Here is a 20,803-nt window from a genome sequence, read left to right on the forward strand (position 1 = left end):
TCGGTTAATTGACAACGATTGCTTGTTTGGAATTTGTGGAATTCAGTCGTTAGTTTCTCCTCTTCTGGATGAAGCGGTTTCGCTTCGCTACGCGGTCAGTGTGTGTTGCATCTCGTTTGGTCGTTCCACTGCAACGATAGAAATCCGATCAGACAGCGGCCGGTTTGCTTTCAGGACCAACAGCTTGTATATTTATGACTCATAAATACATGAATGTCAGAAATGGGTAAGAATCTCTGTCCCATGGTTAGCTTCCCAGCTCGTATCCGTTTTTTGGCGTATTTAGATTTTATCCAGATTGATTATAGAAAGTCTGGAAGAAAAAAAAAAAATGAATTACAATTTTTGCAACTCTAGATCCAAACCGCAGGTGATTTGAAATGCGATTCAATGTTCACCGGGAGTTACTCGAGCAGCACTTGCTGGCAGTTTTTTTTTTTTTTTTTTTTTTTTTTTTTTTGCATGTCAATAGCAGACCTGCTGCAGAGAGATTTCCTCCCTCAGCCGTGGTGAGATGCCTCTTGAACGTTGGTGTTTTCTGGGGCTGTACTGCTGTCGGAAAGTGGATTGTTCTCCTTGGGGATTGTGCTAAGCGGAGAGCTATAATCATGTGTTGACAGGTTAATGTTCTCTTCATCACTGTTATCCTCTTCTTCTTCTTTCTTTTGTTTTCCTGCTGATGCCACCTCTAGAAATTCAGGCTGACCGAGCATATCGCCTTTTTTTGTTATTAAAAAGGAATAAGGTTCATAAATATTGATTAAAAACACATATTTAGCCGTTTCTCTTTTGTTTCCATGAAACAACTACACTAACACTAAACGGCAAAGATGAGACCAGTGATACTGGCGTTCTTCTGGTGGCTGAAAATAAATACATTTTGAAAAACTGTACTGAAACATCACAGGAAATGTCTCGGTTTCAGCTCATCAAAGTCGCACATTCAGAAAACCGCAAATGTTTGGTTTCAGAATCAAACAGAAACACAAGCCTCTGTGTTGCCGCACATTATGAAACCTCGGATATATATATATATATATATATAATCCTCGGTACAGGGTGCTGAAGGTGCATTCTTGGGCGCTCGATCCACCACAGCTGCTTCCTCTCAATATGGAGGCGCTCTACACCGAGACGTGCCAGGGTCCAAGCACGAGGTAGGCAGCAGGTTAGAACCAACTACTGGAGTGCATGGAGCGTCAGAATTGTGATGTTTACCGTGCAATAGCGAAGCAACTTTTCTGTAAGGCGATGTGAAAAGAACATCGCCCTCCTTTCTGAAGGCTTCATTTGACGCCGCTTGACGTTTGTTAGCGATGCTGCTGCCGACCTGTGATCTTTTCAGGTGGCGTTGCTAGTGCTGCCGTCAGCCTCCGCAGAGTGAGTCGGAGGCTGCTGTGGTGCTGGCTGACAAGAGGAGACGCGGCTTTTGGAAAAAAGCAATGTCAGTCGAGCAGTAAATGAAACGTTCGAATGTTCTTTTGACTTCACTGTCATTTGGTTGTGAAACCATTTCACGTTCAGGTGACAATCACTGTCATCGTTTCCTCTTCTAAAGATTGCACCGCTGGGGAGGGAATGGTGAGTTTCGACCTTGCTCATTTGAAGATGTTGGAGGCCTCCGTCTTTTTATTGTTATGGCAAATTGCTGCACATTCAAGACCCATGATCTAGAGTGTTCCGGCTTTCATTTGACATTTTTTATACAAGAAAATTGCCCTTTTTGTATATAATTTCTTTTCCTATTTCTCAGAGTACATTTCACTCAATCTGCCATTTTGTGAGCTTTACTATTTATAGTTTGATGGCCAATATGTTGGCATCTTTCTCTGAAAAAGACAAATGCTAAGCAAGCAGATCTTGTACAACCCTCTTTTTGTGGCCTTATTTATAAGGTCCCAAAAAAATGCCATTGTCCAGTCTGACAGCCTCATGCTCTTAGGCCCCGTTTATTCCCCGAGGTTGTTTCTGTTTGTTTTTACAGTGCTGAGCCTAAACCTAAGGGGAATTTAGGGGTTTGGATCTGTAAAACCCCTGTTGGAGCCTTTTCTAGTAAGCTTTTATGATTCACTCGTTGTTTCCAATTACCTCAATGTAAATTGTACGGCAGAACCTAGTGGTAGTTTTCGATGCTAAAAAGGTGAACGGTGTCACCTGACCTCGCATCTCAGGAAGCTGATATTGAGGTGTGCTGAAAATAAGTGGACTGTGGAAGACACCACGAGGACACAGGCGTCAATCGCCCCATGTTGTGGTTATTTGGGTTGGTTTAATCTTAGTTTTGTTTGATAAATGTCTTTATTTCCCTTCAGATTTGAACTTTTTTGTAAATGCCAAATTAATTAATTTTTTTTGTTCTGTATTAATTGCCCTCAACCAGCATCCTCCGAAATCCTCTTGTTGTTCCGGGTTGGACATGTTCTGTTATTGTCTCTTTTTTAGGAAGAAGGAACATCTCTTTCATGTGGCTCAACCTGTCTCCGGGACGGTCTCGCGTGTTATCCGATATATATATATATATATATATATATATATATATATATATATATATATATATATATATATATATATATATATATATATATTCAGCGATTTAGCTTCTGTCCTCTTGAAATCGTCACTTCAGTCAACAGGAAGATTAATTTGGTATTACACAAACGGCGTAGTCATCCTTAACGTGAGCAGCACTCTCATTAAAACTGCGCGTTTGTGTCAGAACCCCCTTTTATAGACCTGGACAGACACGTGACGGCCGCTTTGATTCAGCGTCTTTGACATGCTGATTCGAGGCTACAATATCGTAAAATGTGCCGCTCTGCACTTACACTAGCAAACGCTATTAAAAACAAAAAGCTTCAGGGATTTCTACGTCCTTGAACACATGTGCACACGGAGAATATTCAGGACCCTCTCCACAACTCCCAACGCACATATGCAGCCGCTCACGGAGTGCCGGGACGCCTTGGAGCACCAGAAATGACCTCTGCCTGCTCTTCCACGTCCAGCCCATCAACCCACAGGCCTCCCAGCTCCCAATAAGGTGTTTATCCTCCCCGCATCTGATCAGAACAGAAACCCGCACATGTCCCTGTTGAGAGACCGGCTTTCAGTATCCATTTGACAAAGTACCTTTTCACATTTTGCAACAGGCCCCGTCTGGCCCGTGAGAAGTTTTAGCTGCAGCTCGGTGGAGCTGAAGTAGAGGATAACAAAAGACATCCGCAGCTTTTGAATGTTCGTATTCAAGTGTAATATTTTTAGAATCCCTCCAGCTGCTATATTGGGCCCATGTGTGAGGGTGGTGAATGGGGGGGGAGTCTTCTATTTTCAACAGGCAGAGAGGGAGGGGGGGACAGAGCAAACAAATAAATATTGAAATTAGATAAAACCATTTGTGTAGGGTTAGGTAAAAAAACATTTTTAGGCTGGTAGTTTTCTGAGCCACATGCCAAGAGAAACATTTGCGTTGAACCCTGGTGTGTAGTTTAACTCTGGCTGGTCAGAGATAACTGGGCAGATAACTGGAACATCTGTTGCTGTACCAAAACGTGTGGTAATGTGGTTATTTAAGTGGGGTACTTTATGCTGAGTGTACACTATAAAATGCCCTCAACAAGACAGGATATTAAAAGACTGTCCAGGATTTGATTGCTTTTTTTTTTTTAATCAAGAGCAAACGGAAGCATCAGTGCTTGTTTTGTCATTTTAAGCCAAATGTTGATGTTTTTTTTGTTGTTTTTTTTTACTAAACCTAACCAAGTAGAAAATGAGTTTCCCTCGAAAATGCACTCGAGAGTGCAGAGAAGTTGTGTGGGGAATGTATTTCTGTCGGACGCCGGGTCGTCTCAGCATAGACGTTCTGTAGCTTCCTCCCAGAGTTCCCTTGATCATTTCGGTCCGAGGTGATGCTGCCTCGGACTGTGCTGAAACTGTGTGATGTTTTATTCACAGAGTCTATGGTGCAGTTGTGTACTCTCTGTGTTTCAGGCATCATATTGTCATCCTATCACCGGCCGCGGTGGACTCTGTGTGTTTGCGTTTTGCCACTTTAACACCGGAGGCGGGATCGCCGGTCGTTCCCTCCGGACTCCATCTTCCTCTCGGGTTACTTTCGCTCCTCATTACTTTCATCATGATCACGACCCTGGTACCCACTCTGTCACATATACAAAAGGCTCTACGTACCATGGAGAGCTGTTAATTGAGGACACTAGGTCATTCTCCATCTATTGTGACTATGTGCAAACATTCCTGGCTCCACAGCCTTGCCGACCATCTTTAAGCTTGAAAGAAGCAAAGGGAGAGTCTCTCCCTAAGGTTGGGAAGCACCAACCTGTCGGATGCCGTCTGCCCTCTCGGATATTCAAAACCGCTCTTATTAGTTTTATGTATTTGAGACGTCCGACTGATGGCCGTAGATCGGCGGTGATGGTTTGCAGACGACAGAGATGCCAAAGAAAAGAGCGCGAGTACTTATTGAAAGGTGCTGCTGCAGTTACTGGCAGTCGCCGAGCTGAAGTGCTATTTGTAGTCAGAGCTACTTTAGAAAAAGGACCACACACACACACACACACACACACACACACACACACACACACACACACACACACACACACACACACACACACAGGGCCTGGCAGAGATCTGTAAGTGTTTGACGGGGGTCACATTTTCTTTTTTTGAAGGTGTTCATATTCATATTCGGTGTAGGAATCGTAGCCGTGTATTTTTTATTTCCGCTAATGGGTTGTATATTTTCTTACTTTGAACACGTAGCCTTATACGGTATTATTGGAGCCTTAATTGTGCCGTAATTTATGCATAATTTATGACCATGCTTTCGTTGACACAGTTGACGTGGCACAATCCTACGAAGGAAAAGCAAGTCAAGAGAACAATACGGAACTATTGTTGCATGAGATCCGAGAGCCACAGTGGATGAAAACCCCCTCGAACCAGGCTGAAGGTCACTCACTGCCCTCATGATCGTTGTTTCGTCTCAAATCAAATCTGATGGAATACAGAGCCAGCGCTACAGATAGTGAGTCTCCGGCCAAATGTTTACAGACTGTAAAATACGGGTCAGGTGTCTGTAGTCGAGCTGGGTAAACACGAAGCCTGTGTAGCTGTTTCCTATGTCTATTCTGACAGCTGTGTCAATGGAGACGACACACATCATTGCCCTGACGGTGGAGCACTCCCATGCACTCGGTTTGAGTGGTTCACATTTCGCGGTGTGTTTCGGTAAGGACGGAGTCAGGGGGTGTGTGTGTGTGTGTGTGTGTGTCGTTGGTGCCTATAGACAAGAAACTGTGCATGTGTGTGTGTGTGTGTGTGTGTGTGTGTGTGTGTGTGTGTGTGTGTGTAGCTACGGCTAACTTGCTCGTACAGGAAACGCATGACACACAGCCCGCCGTGAACATTTCCTGCCTTGGAAGCTGTCTCCATGGCAATAGAGCCTGGAAGAGGGAGGGAGGGAGAGATGGGGGGGGGGGGGGGGGGGGGGACAGCTGGAATATGGTTCACGTCTCATGTTCTTTCTTCCACCTACACTCTTAATCTGCACATACATGCCTGTCTTGGGATTTTGTGCTGCTGTAATTGCCCTCCTACTCTCCTCTCTTGCCTTTGTTGCACTCTGCGTTCATCTCGTCAGGGTGGAGGAAGGCTCCAAAGGGTCCCCCCTGGAACAACGAGGCCACAGTTAATTGCCCTCCATGCTCATTAGTGACAACAAGCTCTCTACATTACACGAATCCGTTAATAGGCCCGTCCCACTACCTGTAGTCCATTCTACAGTGCAGTACTTAACCACGCTTAAGCGGTCGGTTGGTCAAGTTCCTATTAAAGTCCATTATGTCTGCCGAAAACCTTTTATTGCTTCGGATTTGTTGCGGTTTGAAGTAGCCTCGTTTTTCAGGAGGGAGCTGATTGTCTTTTATTAATGGACTCTCTTTGTGGTAATGGTCAATATGTATATGTAACAGGAAGTTTGTTCATCTTCTCACTTGTGTCTGTGAAGAAAAACAGAGAGACAGACTGTCGTACAAACAACATTTCAGATGATGTGGTTGGCTACTAAATGGGTTTATGAAATCTGAAGAACAAATGGAGCGTATTAAACCCTCTTCGGTTACACTCACACATTGATGAGTTTGGATGATCGAATGTTTAAAAAGACCGTTACAGTATGCATGTAAGTCCTTGCTGGTGCATCATCAGGAGACTGTCAGTGTGTGGGGGGAAAAAAAATAAATAAAAAATGGGCCATTTATTTATGTAATAATCTGCATTATTTAACAAGTACCAGTGCTGCACATTGAGTTTCAAGCTCCTATGCATTGGTGGCTGACTTTGTTTGTTGCATAGTGAAGCAGAGCTCTATGCAGCGACTGATGCTAAATGGAGGGTAATGGAATTAGTGTAATCAGAAGGGAGACGTGCCCATCTTTTTCCACACAAAGCACAGCTTCACCCAACACAATTATAATTATCATTTCCAACAGCAGGATGCAAACTGAGGCTGGGTATCAAACCTCAACCCTTTTTTTTTTTTTTGCGTATTGACGGAAATGTATCCTTTTGCATCAATTATCGAAAGGCTTAATGATTTCCTGTAACAGCTGGGCGAGTATACTTTTTAGCAAACGCAATCCAAACAAGAATAAATAGCATATATTTTTTTACGAGAACATTGAGACGTTGTAAAAATTGGGTTTCGTTGCAAATGTGTTTCTATTGCTAAAAAAGTATATAATTTTTGGTATCTGTACCGAAACTCAGGTATTGTCTTAGTCTGTAGCCAAAGTAATCTCACTGCATATCGGCTGCTTTGACTCCCGCCTGATGTATAACGCCAAGGTAAGATTGTAAGATTGACATTTCCGTGTATATATATATATATATCTATATATATATGTATGTGTTGGCGGGCGGTGCTGCTCACCTGTGTGCATTCACGCTGACATCATGTGACTGCTCCCCACAGGGTGCAGGTGGAGTTCTACGTGAACGAAAACACCTTCAAGGAGAGGCTGAAGCTCTTCTTCATCAAAAACCAAAGGTCAAGTAAGTACAGCCGCCGGGGAGCGTCCCGCCGCTCTCCTCTCGTCCCGTAATGCAAAAAAAAAAAAAGAAAAAGAGGCTCGCCGCCGCTAGATGTGCTCGGAGCTAAATGACCAAATGAAAGCAGAATGTAGGAGATTGCAGTCAGTGATGACGCTTATAATATTCCTTTTTATTGTTCCACTAGCTGGCTCATTGTGAAGCATTGTACGGTACACGTGCGCACTTGAAGGACAGAGCACGGCTCATTTTGTCGAGGCAGCGCTGCGGTGTTTTTCCTCAATAGGAGGCGAAAGTGGCGATGTCGCAACATATTGGTGCAGCGCAGCAGCTTGCTGCATTGTGTCTGGAAGCCACTCTTTCGCGTCTAGTTGTTCACTCCGGGAACTGTCTGTCTCGGTTGAGGGCAGGACGAGGGCAGGACGTCTCTGGCGAGGACACGTTAACGACCTGTCCTCGCCAGAGACGTCCTGGCCTCAACCCGTCGCCGTCGCTGAGCCGCCGCAGTCTTTGACAATGAGACGGCAGACTCTAAGGAAAATGTCAGAGCGGGCTGCGGGGGTCCGGTGCTCTATGCCGCCTCCGTTTGCTCGTCCAGTTTCAAATCACTTTAGCATCGACACTCGGCTTCGTCTGAAGAGGTCGCGTCACGAGGCGTTAGGAGAAGCTGCTGAGGCCGATTTGGAATTCTCGGGTAATACAACTAGCACCACCCTCTGCCCAGCAGGCATGTCTGCAGCCAAGTGGCTGTTCTGCATATTTGCTGGTGGTGCTGGTGGTGGTGTGCTTAACCAGTAATTGACTGCACCTATTCAAATAAGGGAATCGTGATTCGACAAACATTACAGTCCCCCTTGTCTGTTTCTGTGCCGTCCCGTCCGTCTTCATATTAGACGCCCGTATAGCGGTGCTGGTGTCATGTTTTGTGTTATTCTTAGAGGGTTTGAAAGCCATGCGTCAGAGGAGATCCGTTGCGACAGGGTGCCAGAGCAGCACAGAGCTACATTAGTCACGCTTCAGGGCTTCGACACATCTGGCCTCTTTTAATAAGCCTTTTCTCTAAAAGCCATTTATGCACCCAAACAAACTGGTGTTGGAGCAGTATCAACTTTCCGCCGAGGAGGAGAGATCCGGCTGCGCCTGTCGTCGGCGGTAGACTCACAGTGACGGAGGTGGTCATAACAGCTGGAGGGTCTGAGCTTTACATGGTGGACAGTTGTGGGGGGGGCGGGGGGAGTGCGCAGAGCTTTTATTAAAGCGACCCCGACCGAAATGTCAGAGACCTAAAGAAACTCATTTTTCAGGCGATCGTCTCTTCCGGTAAGCCAAACCGTTTGTGTCTTTGTCGGTCCGCAGGCCTGAGAATCCGCCTGTTCAACTTCTCACTGAAGATTCTCACCTGTGCCCTCTACATGGTGCGGGTCAGCATGGATAGCCCCAAGGAGGTCGACGGCAACCCATGGTGAGAGTCGCTCTGAGCAGATGCAGCCCCTCTCATCGGTCATCCCCCTTTTCCAGATGTGCCTATGTTTTCTCGATAGCTTAGTAAAGTCAATGCTGCATCCTTCGCCTCAGGAAAGGCTGTAACTGTCCAGAAACTGTTTATTTGAAGATGCCGCATCTTTCTCTCACCTCCTTATCACCTTTTTAAATGTCATCTCTCATTATCCTCTGGTGTTATATTTGAAATGAACTACATGACTGTATGGTATGCCAGAGGATTATTTTTTTTCCCTTTCCATGTGCATAGAGCAACAAATGTGACATTTTTCTTTTTTAAATGTGTGTTTTTTTTTGATGACTTCATCCAGACGCCATCTTAATGTGTTCTTATTTATTTTGAAAAGGATTTTATTTGCGCGTGTCGCTCCGTCTGTGCAGTCATGTGGAAGTAGTGGATTGTTTGTATTGTTCTCACTGCCAGCAGCTTTTTAGAGACATGTGGGTTTCTTCTTTATGGCAACATAACAGATGAACAAAATGTTTCCCAGCGGGTCTGTTTCTCCACACACACACACACACACACACACACACACACACACACACACACACACACACACACGTTCACGCTCTCTTTTTTTTTTTTTTTTCTGTTTCCCCTGTTAGTGTTTTTCTCCACAGCGCAATATGTCGGAGCAACAACAGCACAGCCGACTCGGCAACGATCGACTGGTATGTTTCGGTCTTAATGGCGTTTCATTATGAACTGAGGCGCGTTCGTTGTTGACGTTGCGATTCTATGGAGGCGCACCAAAGAAAACTTTCATATGTTTTTTTTTTTTTGACAGGTCATTGATTTTCTGCGTCGACAGACGGGAATCTCTGTGGGCGATACAGGTGAGTATCTAATAACGCTCAAATGAAAGCGGACGTGACTCAAATTCCACTGTTTGAACTAAATCTTCAAGCAACCCGGAGCCATTAGCAGCCATGTATCAGATGAGTCTGCTGCTGCTGCTGCTGGCTTCACTGGTCTCCCTCTCTCCTCTGCTCCAGGTGACGGTGGCCTTAATCAGTTTCTTGGAGACCATGCTCATCACATATCTCAGCTACAAGGTAAGGGAACCGGTGCACCGTTTCTCTCTTTAATCCCGAGCCGATGTGTCTTACAGCTGTCTTGATTTTTAAAGCCCAGCACACCTCGTTTCTACTTCCTCACGAGGGTCCAGTCCGAGCGTCCAGCGCCGCCTCTCAGAGACACGGGGCTGGAAGACTTTAGCCCCTAAATTTAGACGCAGACGTCACGCGCGCGTTACAAGTTACATAAACCAGTTCACAGGGCTGGAAGTGCTGTTTTTGTTTCATCTATGCGAGTCCTCTAAAGGTGCACTTTGTTCCTCTCAAATGGTTTTGATATGCATTTAAAGGGAGGGAGGGGGGGGGGGGGGGGGGGGAGACTGTGGAAGTGGTGAGTGAAGATATCAGCGTTATGTATTCTATGGAAATAGCTCAAGTTCCCACAAATACAAAAGGGTCAGTCTTTGTGTGAGATCACTGCTAAAGAGCAGGAATAAGCAGAGGGACATGTACAGTTTGTTGAAGAGGTTGACAGCATATTGAAAAGTCCAGCACAGCAGTCGAAACACAACCTGAAATATGCTCTTTGTTTGGAAAATTGTAGCTTTTAGCTTTGCCGCTCGGAGACCGTTGGTGTCCCTCGGACATGTCGTTCTGTACGTTTCAGCTTCCTGTCCCTGCGGTGATCCTCTGAAGTTTTGTCTGGGTTTTATTATTCGCAGTTTCTTATATCCTTTTTTTTTTTATGTCTTGCCATGTCTTTTTTTCCCCCCTTTTTGTCAGAGGACATTCTACGTATATTTAAGAAGGAACAAATCCCCGTTTTTTTCAGCCACTGCAAAAAAAAAATGATTTGATGTCACACACTTTTATTTTCTCCGCTAAGCTTTTTAAAAGGCCGCCACCAAACGGAAAATTGTAAACTCTGCTGCTCAGTATGTGGTTAGTATTCAGACCCACACACCATACTTTCACTCTATCTATACACTTTATTAACTGGCCTGCATCTTGCCAGCGTCCACAAAGTATTTTCAAACTTAAAATAAAATGCCATTTAGAAATAGCTTAGCCTTTCCTTCATTCAAGGCCTTATTAAATACATACTTCAGCACGTAATAGTTCGAGGGCACTCATAATCTTAATTTACATAACGCACTGAAAGCCAGAGCAGAGAATTACAACATACGGTAGTTTACAAAGTAAACTCTTCAAAAAGTCATTACGAGCTAGAAGAAAGAGTTTGTGATGGAGAGAGATTTAATAACGTAGAATATGATGATATTTCTGTTTCTGTATTTACACACTGCCCAGTAGCAAAGCATCACTAACCTGCGACACAAACATGCTCTTAAGCAACACAAAAAGGTCAATGAGGAGTGTTGTTTCCCCGACCCAACGATAACTACCAACCTCTCCATTCCAGCTTTGAGGAACTCCGATCAATACAGAAATAGTTTTTTGTACCAAAGAATAAAGCATTTTTAATTGTATTATTAGAGCAACATGGACTGACAACCCCTAAGATTCCAAAGCGTTGTCCTCTGGCCTGTTTTACAGTATTGTTCTCATGTCTCGGCCGACTTCCCCACAACGGTCATTGTCACTGGAATTGCACTTCTCTGGTTTATTGAATCACTTCCCATCAATTTGCCTTCCAGGGGAACATTTGGGAGCAGATCTTCCAGATAACCTTCATATTGGAGATGATCAACTCAGTGCCATTTATAATCACAGTGAGTAATTCATTGAATTAACCGAGCAGTCAGTGTGTTCCATTAAAAAAAAAAAATGATATTAACACTCAAGGTCATTTTGGAATTGAGCAATGCAATGCTGTAACGTTAAAGTTAAATTACTGTGTACCTCATCCAAGGGTCGATGTCTTTTCTCCTCTGTATCGAGAACATGTTGACCAATAAATCCAACATGTCACTGATGTTTCTCACCCTTTCTTTCCTCTCTTCTTTAAGATCTTCTGGCATCCATTGAGAAACATCTTCGTCCCGGTGTTTCTGAACTGCTGGCTTGCCAAAGGTGCCCTGGAGAACATGATCGTAAGTATTTTCAATAGCTGTGACTCATTAGAAAGTACATTATCCATCCTGTCACAGACATATTGGAGGCCATATTAGAGGCTCATGGGTAATGCTGGCAATAAAGGCTGACTGGGTTTATACAATTTAGCGATCCGAAGAGAATTAAATTGAGCTGACACTGTGCACCAGCCGATGTATCTGTCTGAAGCTAGTGTCATTAGCTACTGGTTTGTGTAACATTGTTGGCGATGGTTGACGCTAACGCTGGTTGCTTTGATAAATGAGGTTGCCGGCTAATTTAAAAGCTAACGCCATTAAATCAGGGCAACTGAGCCGACTCTTGTTCAGAGAAGAGATAAGAGGCGCGGGGACATTTTTTTCCACAGTTTCCTAAGAAATCATATGAATTCTTCTAGTTTGAAATCAAACAGGCACACGTCCATATTACAGCATTTTTTTTCAAGGTATGTATCTTTTCCTGGATGGTTTCATAGGCAGCTACTTATGACTCCCACTCGTTCAGTTGATGTTCATTACGCCACCAGCCGCCGTTGCTGGGGATTAATGATGCAACTGCAAAGCGTGCAAATACTTAATACACTGTAGGCCTGTACGGAACGAGAAAATGATAAATGTAGTTTATTGCGCGCCACAGCACATTTCAAACACGGGCAGAACCAACAGCAAATGCAGGCAAAACAAAACACTGCAATGCAGCATGAAAACATGTAAGGGATGAAAAAAAAAAAAAAAAATGCCGGGTTCACAGAATTCTGCTGTTCTAGTATCAATACTGGATCCAGGATTTACCGTACAGTAGGTGCTGGTACACGGAATTCAAAGCAATTAGATGACACATCCAACTGGCGTGGTGTGTTCTCTCGCTGCGATTTGAGATGAGACCATGACAGGGTAAGAGCCTCGTGCCAAGGCGGCAGTTGGGCAGATGGTAGAATCCGGGGCCAAGCGGACCAGCACCATGGAGAGAAAACAGGGACAGTTTGGAGAGGCGATGAAGCGAGGCGGTGGCAGGCAGAACATGCTAACAAGGTGCAACTGGAAATGAGTCGTGAGCTGCTCCATCAAGACGGAGTGGGAGAAAAAAAACAAAACAGTGGAGTTGGTTATGGGTCGTGTGTAACGAATGTATGTCTTTGTTAATGATTTATATCCATCATGACCATCATCAAGGCGAAGTTAATAAATATAAAGACAGCAAATGCCTTTTTTTCGAGCCTTGTTTGACTTGAGAGCTTGCATCTTATATAGTTGGTATGGATATGGTAATACAAACCCAGCTATCTAGTAATCTCTTTTTTTCCCCCCCGTGTCCAGAATGACTTCCATCGCGCCATCCAGAGGACCCACTCTGCCATGTTCAACCAGGTGTTCATCCTCATCTGCACCTTGATGTGTCTGGTTTTCACTGGGTGAGTGAACCTCTGCTCAGACGTGCATTTCCTGCAAAATCGGTTTCCTGCGCTGTGCACCGCCACATGGCCCAGAAAACATCATCTTGACCGCAGTTGCAGTAGTATGTGGTGGAGAAGGTAGGCCATTACAAAACGGTGATGAACAGCAGGGAAACACGAGAACGGACAACAAGAAAACACGGCAGGAAAATGTGATAAATTAAGAGGAAAACACAGCTGACCGTTGCTATTCTTCCGTTTGTCGTAGTTTTTTTTATAAGACTATTGTGTTTTTATGTCACTTCTTACATATTTAGCTTTTTAAAGGAATACTTTACCCATAAAATGATCATTTGTAAATCAAAAAAGCTTTTCTCGCATACCCTCACGTTGACCGGAGAATCTTTTAACGGACAAAAGTCTTCATGAGTTGAAATAATTGGGGTCCGCAATAAACAACAGCAAAAGTATATCTCAACATCTGGTTACAACTCCTCCCACGACATGTGCAGAATAATCCAAGTCTCATTTATCAAGCTGTCGGCTCACTACTTCCCAAATACGTGCAAGTTGCACGGCTGTACAAGTGTGTGACTGTTTATGCGGAAGTGTTTTCAATAGTGTGTTTTAAGGTTTTAGGTGAGTCACTGAAATACAAAATGATCAAGTATTTCTTTACACATCTAGTGGGTGTGATTTGGCATCATTTAGCGGTGAGTAAACGGGACACTTTTCGCGAAGGCCAAGCACGCAGGAGAACTATGGCCAATGCTAAATCAGGAAAACGTGAATGACCCTGGAGCCATTGTTTGGTTTGTCCATTCTGGGCTACTGTAGAAACATGGCGGCCAGCTGCGTGAACAGGACCCACTCCATATGTTACAAACGGCTAATTCTAAGGTAATCGAAACACAACTATTTCTATTTTCAGGTGATTATACTCTTAAAAAAAACACGTAACTAATAATATTATACTCCATTTCTACCAGTTCATCCCTCTAAATGCTACACACTGTACCTTTAATTAAGCACCTTCTTGTGCCTTGGCCTATACCCGCCTCCTCCACTCTGTCCAGTCAGAAATCCCCATTGATTGATTCATTAAATCTCCAACTCGTCAATGTAAAAAAAACACAAATGACTTGGCACAAGCTGGGAGGTGGAACCGACGGAGCAATCGATGGTGTCACTTTAAGTGACACTATTGTTGTGGAGCCTCAGGTGTATTTCCTCTACTGCCCTTTTTGATCTTGGGCAAATTGAGTTTGATATCTGGTCCTCCGGGCTGAAACAGCTTTCCCTGGTGGAGCTTACACGTTTTAATTACCTTTACCCGTAGGAGACATGTCTGATGTGGCGTCACAGAGTGCAATTCCTCATCTTTCTGCAGAGCTTGTGGGATCCAGCATCTAGAGAGAGCCGGGAAGCACCTGGACCTGTTTGACTCCTTCTATTTCTGCATCGTCACCTTCTCCACCGTGGGCTACGGGGACGTCACGCCACAGATCTGGCCCTCCAAGCTGCTGGTGGTCATTCTCATCTGCGTTGCGCTGGTGGTGCTCCCGCTGCAGGTACTGACTAACCTGTCCATCCCCCCCCCCCCCCCCAATCTACAGCGAAGGGTTCCACACTTTAGCTGCCGTCTCATCGTTAGCAATTCTTGTCATGTTCCGCATCTCGTGACGACCTTTGTGGGACTATTATCAAATATGAAATGACATTTTCTTCCAGCTATCACAGGCTACAGAAACGTAATTAAATGCATTCTCCTCTTGACGTTATTTTTGGCTGCAGAAGACGTCTGCAAATATTACTCAAAATTCAGGCCAAGTCCTATCGGCTCCCGCCTGCTGCATTGTAAATCTACCTGTTCACTGTGTGATTCACTTGTAAAGATTACAGACGTGCTGGGGAAGCAATACCAATGAACTCCTGCTGCCTGGCAAACTTTCACGTTGACCGTCCCGTGTCCAGACATGCCGATCAGTCTGTCGTTCATTACTCATTCAAGTCTTGTTGCGTTTTGACGTCGGCGTCGTTGTCCTTTCGTCAGTTTGAAGAGCTAGCATACCTGTGGATGGAGAGCCAGAAGTTAGGAGGGAACTACAGCCGCCACCGGGCGCAGACGGAGAAACACGTGGTGTTGTGTGTCAGCTCGCTGAAGATCGACCTGCTGATGGACTTCCTGAACGAGTTCTACGCTCATCCGAGACTACAGGTACCGAAACAAAAGAGTCGTGTGTGTGTGTAGACAGTATAAATACCATACGTGAAAAATCATAGGAACGGTTGCGTGATAAGCAGGATGACAATAACCATAGATTTATGTTTAAATCCGCGAACTTTATTCCATTTTGTGACATTTTTTTTTAAAGAAGTATTTTGTGTAGTATTGCTGTAGGATATGCAGCAAGCTGTAAAAGCCCGTACATGATCTAATATGGCAATAAATGCGTTGGTAAACCTTGTTTTTGCAGGACTACTACGTGGTGATCCTGTGTCCAACGGAGATAGACATTCAGGTTCGCCGCATCCTCCAAATCCCTCTGTGGTCCCAGAGGGTCATCTACCTTCAAGGATCTGCCCTCAAAGACCAGGACTTGATGAGGGCCAAGTGAGTCATTCAGACAAATGCATTGAAGCAGACGGGAGCGTCGTCTCCGATTCCACCTTTCTTTATAAAACCGCACCGAATAGTGTGCTCACTGTGATAATCAGGCTGTATGAAACCAGGCCCTGTTTTAATGTCTAACAAAGTCCGTCGTTGAATCTGCACACGGTGTCGTTTAAAGGGTTTGACTTTAAGTCTAGCACAGAATCTATGTTTTATTTCATTTTACTTTCTGAATAAGAATCTCTAAATTACAGTAAAGTTGGAGTCCTCCACTGGCAAATCAGAGTCCAGGGTACTTACACGCTCACTTGGCTGCCCTCTGCTTGCGCATCAGTGTAAATGGGGGATGATTTCAATCTACACTGATCATCTGCTCACATCAAAGGCCACACAGGCTGGGCAGCAATAGAGAGCGATGGCTCACAACCGGGATATGTTTTGACCCGTTACATTTCGTCTCCGTCCCTACTAAGCATTCCAGCCCCAGTGTGCCATTCAGGCGGATCCTGCCGCTTTGCCGGCAGACGCTTTGCAGCTCATGTTGAGATACCGGTTGAAATGGAGTCTTGAGTTCCTCTCACTAGGACACGATAGCGTGAAATTAAAATAAATCTGTCCAGGAGCCCATCTCCTTTTTTTTTTTTTTTAAAAGAACCTCTCTTCAATGTGCAGCGTTCTGCAGGTGATTAGATTCCATGGCAATTTCACGCAACCAACATGTAATAGATAAAAATCACCCAGACAGGTAAGCCTCATGGAAACATCAGCCCTGCTAGGGTGGATATATATATATATATATATCAGTTCATGTGTGTCTACTGTCACGAATGAATGCTCTCTGCCCCTCGTGTGTCGCTAGCGCTGCGCTCTTAAGTCAAATATCAGCGGGATTGTTTTCACACTACAATGGGGCTTTTGTCACAGGACATTAGCACTCAACCCCTGCCTGGCTTTTCTACGAAGCATTGATCTCTGTAAATAATGACTTTTACGTTTGGCTGAACCGGTGAAACGGCTGTCTTTTGTTTCTTCTCTGTCTCTTCTCTTCTATCTGCGCTCAGGATGGACGACGCCGAGGCCTGCTTCATCCTCAGCAGCAGGAACGAGGTCGACCGAACCGCTGCCGTGAGTCTCGTCTCACGGGAGTCTGAGAAGTCCGGTCCAAACTGTCTCGCGATGATTCAAATGAAGCAATTCCCCCCCCCCCCCCTCACATTCCCCTCCATTGCAATTTGGCCGAGAGCGTTTGAGATGTTCATACGACGTTGTGATTTTGTGGCCCTGCCATTTGAGTATCAGGAGCACTTCGAGTCGCTGAGTGAAACTTTATGGTCCATAAAATTCAGATTGCATTTACAAATGAGTTACCGGATGAGTGAAATGGAGCCTTTTCTCGTCCCGCAGGATCATCAGACTATTTTGAGGGCTTGGGCTGCAAAAGATTTTGCTCCAAATTGCCCTCTCTACGTCCAAATTCTCAAACCAGAAAATAAATTCCATGTGAAGTTTGCAGGTAAGCGCCGCGACGATTGTTTTACTCGATCCACTTAGACGTTTTAAAAGTTAAACTTCCTTAATAAGCTAAAAAGCCTAAGTCTAACATATTGTATCATTGCAATGTATCCATTTCAATCAGATCACGTAGTCTGTGAAGAGGAGTTCAAGTATGCCATGTTGGCACTGAACTGTGTGTGTCCCGCCACGTCCACCTTAGTCACACTCCTGGTTCACACCTCCAGAGGACAGTGAGTACACGCTACTACTTCACAATAACGACGAGTCACGTTAGTGTGAGTTGTCGCTATGGTCCCGCAGCTTTCTCAAAGTAACATACTGAACGTGATTCGCAACTTGAGGTAATTTAAAAGTTAGCAAATGTAAGAAAGTGCTCTTACAGTCAAAGTAATCTAATTGTTTGGATTTCTGATCCCTGAGGAAACGCACTTATTCGCATTCTTGCCTCGAGTTAGACGCGTGGATCGATAACGACTCGAATGTCCGTCCATTAGATGGGCCCGCGGTGATTAGCTTAGCTTAGCATAAAGGCTGGAAACGGACGGAAAGAGCTAGCTCTGTCCAAGTCTAACAAAATTTGCCTACCAACAGGTTTTTGAACGGATTAAATAAACAACATACTGTGAAACGGTGAGCATTAGACATCCTGGTAGGCAGATTTTATTACCTTTTTATTACCTTGTTCTAGTTGTTATGCTAAGCTAACTGTCTTCTGGCTACAGATTCTTGTCTATGTGAGCGTAGTAGCAATATTTTCAACTTCAAAGAAGCTTATCGCCCAAAACAAGTTAAAACTATTCCTTTAAGGTTATTTAGTTAAAACTGTAATTTAAGTTTCCAGCTTTTTTTTAAATATTAAACTTGTTAGTGACTCTCAATAAGAATCTTTGTTTGGCTTGATATGTTGTTAAGCAGTAGCAGGAGAGCTCGACATCTTCCTTCTCTCGTGGCTTTCACCAAGTAAACATTTTATCTCGCTAAATCGGATTTCTGCGTTAATGTTTAATATCCCTTTGTGTTATTACATTATTCCTGTTGAAAGAATGTCACTAACGCTCCTGCAGCAGTTGTTTCTTTTCAGTTATACAGACTGTAGCTTGCCATTGCAGAAACCTGTCTCTGTCAAAGTCAGTAAACATGACCCTGCTTCTTGCTTGGCAATAAATCTAGCCTGTTTTTTTTTTTTTAAACATATTTTGTGCAAGGTGACCACTATATCTTCACTGCTCATCCATTTTAAACTTGCCCTGACTTGGGGCTGTGAAGGTGACAGGACTGGGAATAGACTTCCTTTTGGACGTCGTTAATTTAAATGTTATCGCATTGATTAAAAAGTCATGAAGGACATGAATTGCCTAAATAAAATAACCTCACGGACTTTCCTCTTTTTCTTCATTATTGTGAATATACGGTCGTGAATGGTCAGATAGATTTATCAGTCTAGGGGGAAATAAGGTCCGAAATGATTTTACGGTGCCCTCTGCTATGAATTGAAATGACTTTTTGAGTCAATATATTACATTCTGACATTTAATTTAGACACAATATATGTTTATTTTCTTAAAAACACGACTGCTGTATGCTAGCAGTCCATTGTAGGAGTCTGAAACTTCATGTTACTGTCCTTTTTTTTTTTTTTAAGTAGTGTCTCTGATGATAATGCTGTTTCAGGGAGGGGCAGATGTCCCCGGAGCAGTGGCAGAAGATTTACGGACGCTGCTCTGGAAACGAGGTCTACCACATCCGCTTGTGTGACAGCAAGTTTTTTGGGGAGTACGATGGAAAGAGCTTCACCTACGCCTCCTTCCACGCCCACAAGAAGTCAGTAAAACTTCCACTAGCTTAGTCCCAACAACACCACAACGATGTTTGATCTAATTAGCAAAAAAAAAAAAGAACAATTTAGAGCTTTTACCTCCTAGGTACGGTGTGTGTTTGATCGGAGTGAAGCGGGAGGACAACAAGAGCATCCTCCTCAACCCGGGCCCCCGCCACATCATGGCTGCCGCAGACACCTGCTACTACATCAACATCACCAAGGAGGAGAACTCGGCCTTCATCTTCAAAGAGGAGGAGAAGCACAACAAGGGCCTGTCTGTCACCGGCCTCTACGACGCCCCCTCCAGGCTGCCCGTGCACAGCATCATCGCCAGCATGGGTGAGGGGAAAAAAAAAAAAAAGACAAAAGAATGTTTGGAAAGTCGGTAAAGGAGAGAGAAGATGCTGTATATTCAGTTTGCAGACAGTCGCACATGTGTTAGGTTGAAAGGGTTTTCGTGTACAAAGAGAAAATGGATGCTTTGTTGCCGACGCTTACTTACTCACACTTCCGAGCGGTGGCTGCCTTGGTGATGCCGTATGCTTTTTCGCTGACTGTTTATGCATGACTTTTTTTCCTTACATGCGTTTTTACTTTCTTGGCTGACATTATTGTGTTGTGCTTTTTCTTTGACCTGTGAAAAAGTTGATCAGGCCACTGCATATGGTAAGTTTGCGCATGATGCATCACTTTTCCACACATATTTAGTAGTCCTGCAATCAAACTGTACAAGCGATAGGATGATATAGACTGTGCAGGACACGGTGATATTTTATTATTAGGAACACCTCTTAATGCTTTAGTGATTTCAATGAAACAATTCAAAATCTAATTTTCTCATAGGAGATTATACATGTATTGTACATGCAGTATAATCATGTATTTGATAATGTATTTGTGCATATATCGTAATTTATCTGATATATGTATTGTGCATATATCATCATGTATCTGATATGTCAGATATATGTATTGTGCATAAACCATCATGTATCTGATATGTCAGATATATGTATTGTGCATACACCATCATGTATCTGATATGCCAGATATATGTGCATACATCATAAAGCCAGTATGATGTATTTTAGGGATATATTTATTGACACACACATACAATGTCAGTACTGTTTGCATGTCTTTTATTGTAACCTGAGAGTACAATTACATGGTTCAGAAAGCAATACATTTTCTCCTCAAGGTAAAGCTGAGCTAAAGAAGGCAATAGGGTCGTGAGTGGCAAAGATGCTGAGTAAGCTCAACATAGACTGTATTACTAATACATATACGATATGACTATGAGATAAAATGGTTATGGATTCACCAAGGAATTTATGCGCAAACATACATTGTTGTCTAGAACGACACATTTACAGTGAAAGTGCTGCACGTGCTGTTTCTAAATGGCCGTAGAGTTCTCCGCTCACGCAGCAGCCTCGCGTCGTTTTTTTTTCCCAGGCACTGTGGCCATAGACCTCCAGAACCCCGATCCCCCCGAGGAGAGCAGCAAGCTGACCCTGCCCACGGAGAACGGCTCCGGAAGCCGCAGGCCGAGCATCGCGCCCGTCCTGGAGATCGCCGACTCCTCCGCCATTCTGCCCTGCGACCTCCTCAGCGACCAGTCGGAGGACGAGACCAACCAATCGGACGAGGAGGGTTCTGTCGCGTCGGAGTGAGTGACGTTATCGACCCCAAAAAGAGATTTTGTGGTTTTCCATTGTCACGTGGCAGTAAAATAAGTGAAACGTCCTCGTATTGCAGGCGTCCTGTGCTCCCTATAAACTTGATTGATGTCACCTGTCGTCGTCCTCCTCTTTCCTCGCGT

General features: G+C 44.1%; 1 protein-coding gene across 21 annotated transcripts in view; it reads left to right on the top strand.

Annotated features, from left to right (window-relative positions):
- Positions 1-20,803, top strand: part of LOC137879901 (potassium channel subfamily T member 1-like) — a 68,024-nt gene that overhangs the window by 32,206 nt on the left and 15,015 nt on the right. For 11 of the 21 annotated variants that reach the window (XM_068720858.1, XM_068720864.1, XM_068720859.1 and 8 more), the window contains 17 exons: positions 6,989-7,068; positions 8,422-8,527; positions 9,172-9,237; positions 9,354-9,402; positions 9,562-9,621; positions 11,241-11,315; positions 11,553-11,636; positions 12,954-13,048; positions 14,421-14,601; positions 15,084-15,248; positions 15,508-15,644; positions 16,706-17,157; positions 17,281-17,389; positions 18,831-18,980; positions 19,082-19,317; positions 19,624-19,644; positions 20,437-20,650. In XM_068720858.1, coding sequence (XP_068576959.1) covers positions 6,989-7,068; positions 8,422-8,527; positions 9,172-9,237; positions 9,354-9,402; positions 9,562-9,621; positions 11,241-11,315; positions 11,553-11,636; positions 12,954-13,048; positions 14,421-14,601; positions 15,084-15,248; positions 15,508-15,644; positions 16,706-17,157; positions 17,281-17,389; positions 18,831-18,980; positions 19,082-19,317; positions 19,624-19,644; positions 20,437-20,650 — 2,280 coding nt within the window. The remainder of the gene's footprint in view (positions 1-6,988; positions 7,069-8,421; positions 8,528-9,171; positions 9,238-9,353; positions 9,403-9,561; positions 9,622-11,240; positions 11,316-11,552; positions 11,637-12,953; positions 13,049-14,420; positions 14,602-15,083; positions 15,249-15,507; positions 15,645-16,705; positions 17,158-17,280; positions 17,390-18,830; positions 18,981-19,081; positions 19,318-19,623; positions 19,645-20,436; positions 20,651-20,803) is intronic. The other 10 variants (XM_068720874.1, XM_068720877.1, XM_068720878.1 and 7 more) reach the window with 3 other exon arrangements.

This window comes from Cebidichthys violaceus, unplaced genomic scaffold, assembly GCF_023349555.1.
Source record: "Cebidichthys violaceus isolate CVI_PGR_0920_01 unplaced genomic scaffold, fCebVio1.0.p SCAF_26, whole genome shotgun sequence".
Taxonomy (NCBI): domain Eukaryota; kingdom Metazoa; phylum Chordata; class Actinopteri; order Perciformes; family Stichaeidae; genus Cebidichthys; species Cebidichthys violaceus.